The following is an 8232-nucleotide window of genomic DNA, read 5'->3' as shown; positions in this document are numbered from 1 at the left end:
ATGTATTGTATATTTAAACTGCAGGTCTGCATCTAAACTATCCCTTTATCACCACAAACTTAATCCCTTTCTTATCTTCTCTCCTCATACTATGCCAATGTCATTCACACATCCCCACCAATTTCTGACTGAAGTGACTTGTCCTTTGATAGTTTGAATTTTTTATGTAAAAGCACAGCTCATCCATGGAAATTTTGTCGAATAAAGTGTTTCTAGATATATTAGCATTGTCAGCTTTGCAAGGTTTATGGCCTTATCTAATTAAAATAGCTACTGGGGATTCCATTCATTCTTTTTTATTCTAATAGAGCACCAATGCTTTGAATTACTTGTTTGATGGACCTGCTGCTTGACAATTTCCCAGCTCTATCGTTACAGCAGAAAAGCCGGTCAAAGAATAGGTCGTAATCCATTTTATAATTAAAAACTGCACCTCATGTAAATTCTGATGAGGTAATGACACAAGAAAAGAGGCTTATGTATGACAGAGGGATAATAAGAATCCTTTTAATCATAAGAATTTGGTGATGAGGATATTGAATCAAACACTATTAATATACAGGTTTAGATCCAAACCAGTCTTTGAACCGGCCAAAGGCACAAGGCCAAAAACTACAAATGTGCAGGTGGTCAAGTAAAGATAGAAAGCACGAACTAAACAATTTATCACACCCCTTTGCATACTTCAATCTACAGCATGCACTTGTGTAAAGGGAATATGCTAATCGTCCTCAAGAGGCACATAGAAGATAAGGAAGAAACTGAGATGTTCACCTTACCAACTCATTATCCTGCAATTCCAGAACATCGTAATCCGTTCACACCAATCGCTTCAGGGGATTGAGACAGCTTCACTGCCTTGCCACACTGCAAATGACACAGGGATTGATGAGGGATGGAGATGGTATAATTTCTTCAACTCTCGAATGACTACAGTCCACAAAAATTGTTCAGCATGAATCTCTTTCCAGTTCGGTATGCACGTCCTCTGTTTCCCAGCTGCTTCATAATTCATTACTGCTAGAGATTGGCATGATTTTCCATACACTTTATGCCTTCGATGGATGAATATTGCCAGCATTACGATCTACCTCTCTACTTGTCTGATACTCACTGCTGGAAGCAGAAGGATTCATTCCATATTCACTGGTGCCTCCACTATACTCACTGCCATATTCCTGGCTTCCAAGAGCCATGCGCCGAAACCTTTTCATGTTAGCACTGTAGCTAGAACTGTCATAATCGGTACTTGTAAAAGATCCGTAGACATTACTGTGACCAGGCTTTACACCTTTACTAAGGTCCGAAATGGCAACATCATCCTCCAACGCTCTCACCACCTGCCAGCCATTATACAGTCATACAACCCTATCATTACATGCTCCTAATATATCTCCTAATACATTTCCTCTCTTCAATAAAGAATAAGACCCATGACAAACAAAAGAAGGGGAAGGAGAATGAGGATGCTCCTCACAGGGTTCACCTTTTACTGTACAATAACAGCCTGCATACAGGCTTTTAGTGGAATATCTTTGTGGCGAAAATACTAGGCATGTAAATCAATCTTCATTGTGGACACATTTAGAGTCTGTTTAACAAAGATCTTCCGTTTTCTCTTGATTGCATTTGTCTTTACCGGACACTGCATTGAATTCTGGGGCACCTTGAAGTTCAACTCGATTACACATGACCAGGCGACTGTAAATTAATTGTTCTGCAATTGCTTACTGTTATATCAACAATGTCGAAAGAGCAATGTCCCTAGAGCCATTTGGGGCCTATGGATGGGCAGATCTGTGGGGCAGCTCTGGTCGGTGAGACTCATCAGACACTGGGTTTTTTTTGGCATAGATCAACAACCTTAAAATGGATCTATGAGCCTACCTGCAGGCAGCTGATCTGTCTGCCTAAAGGGGCAGCCCTTGTGCTGCAGCCTCTCTTCTAGTTTCTTAGGAGCCGAGAGGGTCTGCTCTTGTGCAGCCTTTGACCAGTTCCTTAGGAGACCAGGGGCCTAGAACCATAACCCCCAAGCAGCTGTAAGCCAGTATGCCTTTCATGCAGTTGACATCACCGATGCACCAAAATCGTAATGGTAGCAAAGAAAATATTTTTGGATAGAAATAACAACATCAACCTTAGAAATGCCATCAGCACACCCACCAGCTCAACTGGTTGTAAACCAGCCATAAGAGATTGACTGACAGATCTGCTGACCTGTCAGGAATCCCTCTACTGTGGTTACAAAAGAAAAGCTCACAAATTCAAGGACTTGAAGGCATACAGAGATTTGCAATCAAAACTGTCGTGAATTGAGTTCATTTATCAAAAATCTCTTGCCAAATTCATCCTTGACATTGACTGACAGATTATTCTCCTGCTGACCAGTCAGGAATCCTTCTAGTGTGGTTACAAATGAAAGCTCGCAAATTCAAGGACTTGAAAGCATAGAACAATTTGCAATCAAAACTGTCGTGAGTTGAAGCGAGTCCGTTTATCAAAAAATCTATATACCTTTCTAAGACTAGTATATATTCAATCATACAAATTCAGATTTTTGTTGTTCTTAAAAAAAATCTCTTCCTGTCCAGCCCTTCCCTCTCTCTTCACTCAGGCCTTCCGCTCAGGTTTCCCAAGCCCCGCCTGTTTGGGCCCTACACTATTGCTGTTTGCTGTCTGATCCAGCTCTGTTGCTGCTTGCCCACACCCACCACTTCGTCCTAACGCCTGGGCTGTCTTACATAGCTACCATTGTCACAGATGTCTCCCCAGTCTGTCACAAGCAAGATGCCAAGGAAATCCTTCGCCAACACTTTGGTAACACCGACGAAGGCATTAGCTAGTCAAAGCTCAAGCTCATGGGATGTTCCTACTAGCCGAGATCGACAAGCTACAAGATGAACATTCTGCCCTGAAGGATCAGCTCAGCAAGGTTGAAACCAGGCTGGCCACCCTTAAGAGTAGAGGATTTCAAGAGCAAAGCCAAGAAGACAAGCAGAAGCTCATTATTGCCAACATTTTGGTAACACCGACAAAGCCACTAACTAGTCAAAGCTCAAGCTCCTGGGAGGTGTTCCTACTAGCTGAGATCGACAAGCTACGAGATGAACATTCTGCCCTGAAGGATCCGCTCAGCAAGGTTGAAACCAAGCTGGCCACCCTTGAGAGTAGTGGACCTGAGCCAGTTCAAGAGTTTCAAGAGCAAATCCAAGAAGACAAGCAGAAGCTCAATATTTCCGGCGCTCAAATTCACATTCTTGAAAGACCGGGGAAGCAAGCCTTTATAGACGAGGTAATACAGACCTGCAAGGCTACTGTGGATACAAAAGCAAATCAACTGACATTCAGGATTAAGGAATATGAAGATGAACTTAGCAATGAACTGAAGATTAGAATAGGAGGCCTTCCTGAAAGTTGGTTCAAAGGAGGATACATACAATGATACTTTGGGACAAATCAAAGCGAGAACTCTGGACTTGCATGATCTTCTCTGTATATCTAGATGAATCCAGGAACATTCCTAAACTCATCCTCTAAAACACAACACAGTGTGCAATTTCAATCTCATGAGTCACTCACGAGGTTGAAAACCATGAACTTCATCAGGCATAGCACGGACTAGCTATTATGGCATACTTGCCGACATCATCAGCACCCAACAATGGCAAATGGGTGTAGATCATAGTATAAACAAATGCTCTCACACATACATATCCACACACCCACACATACGTGAGCATCCATTCATGCAAAGTTATTTCTACTGAGTTTCTGTCAAGGTGAAGGGCAGACTCAGCCGTGACAAAGACTAGCAGGAAGTCAACAGCAATGCACACAGGGGTGTGCATAAGACTAATCACAGGACAGCCAAGTTCAACATAACTGTGGAGATTCTAGATAGAAACCCTGCCAGGATTACATGACCCAGGAGTGGTCATAGAATCTGGAGCAAAGAGTTATATCACTTTTCTTCTTGACCCAAGGGCATGCATGATGGAGTATCCTGCAGCAGCAGAAGACTTGGTATCGGACCATCAATTGTAATTTCAAGGACAATTATTTTGGTCACAGATGGTTGTTATAAGACCAAATTTGGGTCAAGTTGGTGGGGTTAAGGAGTAGGGGTTCTCTGGGCCCATAGAGCACTAAAAGGGTTATAGGAGGGGAGCAACCTCTCACTAAATGGGAAGTTTGATGTGACCTTACACTCACCTCAGTCTACTTCGAGCTCTCCTGCTCTCTCTCTCTCTCTCTCTCTCTCTCTCTCTCTACACCACTCTATCCCTCTTCTTTCCCACTGGCTAAGCTGTCTCTTACACCACATCAAAAACCTGTGTACATCGCCAGGATAACATTCGGCATTGACAGCATGCAGTTTTGAAGCAGAAAAGTGTTCTCTTCCCAACCAACGATGCGATTAGATATTTGTTTCATGTACATGATTTTTACATGAGCGGCAACGCAGAATTGGCAAAGACCGAGAACTGGCATCGAGCATTAAGCCTACCTGTCCCATCCTGGGGCGCTTAGTCGCAGAATGGCGCACGCATGCTGCAGCAGCCTCAATTATTCGTAGCATCTCCTTCTGGTCATAAGTACGACTCAAGCGAGTATCAGCTAAGATCTCCAGGTCTTCTTCACCATTTATTTGCATGAGCAGAGGTCGTGCCTGCACAACCAGTAGGCAATGAGGCAGTCCGTTGGCAATTTCTGGGTATAATGTCTTAAATTTCCCCCAATGATCATACCGGCTACCCTGATTGAGTCTCTCAAAATTTCCCAATGCCTCATACATACCCACTCCACCAAGCTTTCTTCACCAAGTGGCTGTGTGGGATCCACAGGCTTCCGTCCTGTTACCAACTCCAGCAACACAACTCCAAAGGAGAACACATCTGATTTTTCTGTAAGCTTGCCACTTGAGGCATATTCAGGAGCCAAATAGCTGTTAAGAAGTCCCATCACAACGCAGTCTTAGTAAGCCCTGTGCTCAACAGCAGATAGTGCTATCTGTAAGCTAGTGTTCATATTAATATTTGCATACCCGAATGTCCCCATCACCCTTGTTGTCACATGGGTGTTTGTATCTGAAGTCAGCTTTGCTAGCCCAAAATCAGACACCTAATTTGACAAAAGCAAAGAGCATGGCCATGCTAATATGAATATTTGGTCAAGCAAAAAAGTAAACCAAGATGTAATGGCATAAATACTTACTTGTGCATCAAAATTGTTATCTAGAAGAATGTTTGAAGACTTGATGTCACGATGGATGATTCTCGGATGACCTGATACGTTCAACCAACCATTTTAATGTCAGTACAAGAACCCAGTCAATGCACTCACACAAATTAGTTTACGCATAACAATGCTTACAATCTTCGTGGAGATACGCCAAACCCCGCGCAGCCCCACATGCAATCTTTACCCGAGTAGCCCAATCCATGACAGGTCGTCCTCTTCCTGCACAAAGAATGGATATGAATGCCATGCAACATAGTTGAGCATCAAGAAAGGGATCGAAATGGAAACGAAAATCGCATACCATGTAGATGATATTCCAAAGTGCCATTGGAAACATAGTCGTATACAAGCAGTCGTTGGGTGTCTGCTATGCAATAGCCTACTAAAGACACAAGATGTCGGTGATGAACCCTACTAATAATTTCAACCTCTGCACGAAATTCCTTCTCCCCCTGTCCTCCACCTATTTTCAATTGTTTAACAGCCACCAGCTGCCCTCCAGGTAGAACTCCCTTGTACACACATCCAAACCCACCCTCTCCTAGCAGGTTGGATACAGCAAATCCATCAGTTGCTACTGCCAGCTCTTCATAGGTAAACCAAGACTTAGAACCTCCCAAGCTTGTGTGTGCCGAAGGGGGAGCTGGCGGGGTGGAGCCATACCCATTCTTTGGAGATGGAAAAGACGGAGGAGGAGGAGGTGGTGCGTTGACCAACACTTCTGTCCCTGCGGGACTATCCCAATGTTGCCTCGCATTAGCCACAGGATAAGAATCTGCACGCCACAGACACAGAATTTCAATCAAAATCTGACGAGTTCGACAACGCACCAGCTTTTATCAAAGAGGTAACTGATAAGTATACCCCGCACAAAACACACTTGCACTCCCAGTGCTATGCGTAGGCAGATAGGGCAAAAAGCGAACAGGCTCCTGTGGCTACAACATACAGATCAAGTCTTGCCCACAACACGAAGAAATGCTGGGCTCGGGCATTCGCTTATGAGTTTCTCAACTCTTGGAGAAACGAAGAGAAGTGCTAAGGCTTTTGCTTGCCTGTAGTGGAGTGCGGTGAGCAGCCGTAATTCACGAGGGATGGTCAACAATTTCGATTTGCGTTTTATGTTCACAGATGTGCATTTCCTGTTAAGGAAAACGCAGTCTTACCTTTATAATGAGCAGGCGGGCCTCCTGGCGGACCTCCTGGGGGATAATAATCTCCTGGATAGTATTGTTTCCTCTTTTTCTTCTTGCAACAAAGGCAGTACAACAATATTAAGATGACTCCTAAGGCTATCGCACCAGCAACGGCAATGCCGATCAAAGCAGTACCAGAGATCGAAGAAGGGGGTGGGGGAGAAGCATTGGTCGACGTAGAAGAGGTCGCAGGTGGGGGAGGAGAAGCGGTGGTTGAAGTAGAAGAGTTCGAAGGTGGGGGAGGAGAAGCGGTACCAGAGGTTGGAGGTGGAGGGGAAGTTGTTGCAGAAGACGGTGGAGAAGCGGTGGAAGGGGCAGGTGGGGAGGAAGTAAAAAGAGGAGGAGGAGGAGAAGATGAAGGAGGTGGAGATGAAGCTGATGGAGGGGGAGAAGACGAAGGTGGTGGAGAGGATGCTGCTGGAGGAGGAGAACCGGCAGTGGGAGGAGAAGAAGCAACAGGGGCTGAGGCAGCTGGAGAAGAAGGAGAAGGAGCTCCAATGGGGCTGGACATAGCGCCCAAAATGGGTGGTTCAACAGAACCAACTTTTTCTGCCTACCCTATCGATGGATGTGAGGATGAAATGATCCTGCTTTGCTGCTTGCACCCAAAACTCCGATCCAAACAAGGCGCTCAAAAACTCAGCTTGCCCCCATGAATGCACCCAACGAGAAGATCCTTCTTTGAAATATGAACCTTGTCTGCCTGTAAAGTCCGTGAGTGCCCAAACAAAGAGTGCGAAGAATCACACAAAATTCCGAGCTTGTGAACGTTGTTGGGGATTGGGCTTGCACCCAAAACTCCGATCCAAACGAAGACGCAAGGAGAGCTCAAAAACTCAGCTGCCACACGAATGCAACGAGCGAGAAGATCCTGCTTTGAAACATGAACCTTGTGTGACTGTAAAATCCGTGAGTGCCCACGAGAAAGACTGCGAAGAATCGCTGAAAACGCCGACCTTGAGAGGTTGGGTGATCGTTCGGCCAACGTTGTTAAGATCAAAAGGTCAGAGCATTAGCCTCCGGATCTGATCACAAGGTGGAAGAAGGCGGTAGACGTCGGGAGCGATGAGGAACAAGAGCCACACCGAAAAAAAACACACGCACACAGTCGCGTGTGTGTGTCCTTTACAACAACAATCACTGAGCTCCAAGCCCAGTGAAATCCAGTGCGAGACAACACGGGCGTGAGCCACGTTGGCGCGCTCGTGGCCACCTTCCCTGCTGTTTGGATTCCCTCTTAGCAGCCACGAGGGCCGCACGCGCGTGTTCCCTTCGAATGACGTGTTATTTGCCAGCTGCCTCTCACCGCGTTTTTAACGAAAAGGACTCGTGACTTGGCGCACAAAGGGGAGGGTCGGTGGGTCCCCGCCCCATCGTGTGACCTAGCCATGTGCCTTGGTCACGCCACCCCCCTGTTAGTTAACTCCCATCTTCTCGGCTTTCTTTTGTTTTTCTAGATATCAATGATTCAATTACAGAAATTATGCACCCTCCAAAATGCTCACCAATCATTGCCTTTACTTGGGATGTGTAGCTAGCTACATCTCCAAGAAGCAACATGTTGAGCTTACTTTATGGCTACTTCTTTTGGTCGTCAAGAATACATCACACAAACTATGCCGTAACTCCCTCGTCTTGCCCCATGTATGGAAGGCTATTTCCCCCATATAGAGGGTCTACATATTTCCCGGGTTTGCATAGAACTGATAAAAAACTAATTTAAGATCTCTTCTTCCTCACCTATTTTTTAGCTAAATGATTTTTATTGGCATATGAGTGAAAGGTGAGTGTCCCA

The 8232-nt window shown here is 45.1% G+C and overlaps 1 protein-coding gene across 1 annotated transcript; it reads right to left on the bottom strand.

Moving 5' to 3' along the window:
* Window positions 1-450: 450 nt before the first annotated feature.
* PERK1 (proline extensin-like receptor kinase 1) lies at window positions 451-7552 on the bottom strand. Its single transcript, XM_087382640.1, has 8 exons — window positions 6408-7552; window positions 5543-6016; window positions 5374-5460; window positions 5215-5285; window positions 5045-5121; window positions 4798-4945; window positions 4508-4669; window positions 451-1340 (listed from the first exon to the last, which is right to left on the bottom strand). The coding sequence occupies exons 1-8, from the start codon at window positions 6946-6948 to the stop codon at window positions 1050-1052; spliced, it is 1851 nt and encodes a 616-aa protein (XP_087238766.1). The 5' UTR covers window positions 6949-7552; the 3' UTR covers window positions 451-1049.
* Between the last annotated feature and the right edge of the window lie 680 nt (window positions 7553-8232).

This window comes from Dipteris shenzhenensis, chromosome 12, assembly GCF_047967505.1.
Source record: "Dipteris shenzhenensis isolate YYH24624 ecotype China chromosome 12, Dip_SZ_1.0, whole genome shotgun sequence".
Taxonomy (NCBI): Eukaryota; Viridiplantae; Streptophyta; class Polypodiopsida; order Gleicheniales; family Dipteridaceae; genus Dipteris; species Dipteris shenzhenensis.
The sequence above is the reverse complement of the archived record's forward strand: the minus strand, read 5'-3'. Positions and strand labels throughout refer to the sequence as shown.

What these genes read in the sequence shown, in the direction of transcription:
- PERK1 (XM_087382640.1), bottom strand. Translation starts at nt 6,948, where the DNA reads ATGTCCAGCCCCATTGGAGCTCCTTCTCCTTCTTCTCCAGCTGCCTCA. An exon ending in TTTGGAATATCATCTACATG is followed by an intron (nt 5,461 to 5,542) that starts GTATGCGATTTT and finishes TTCTTTGTGCAG; the next exon opens with GAAGAGGACGACCTGTCATG. An exon ending in AAGAAAGCTTGGTGGAGTGG is followed by an intron (nt 4,670 to 4,797) that starts GTATGTATGAGG and finishes CTGGTTGTGCAG; the next exon opens with GCACGACCTCTGCTCATGCA.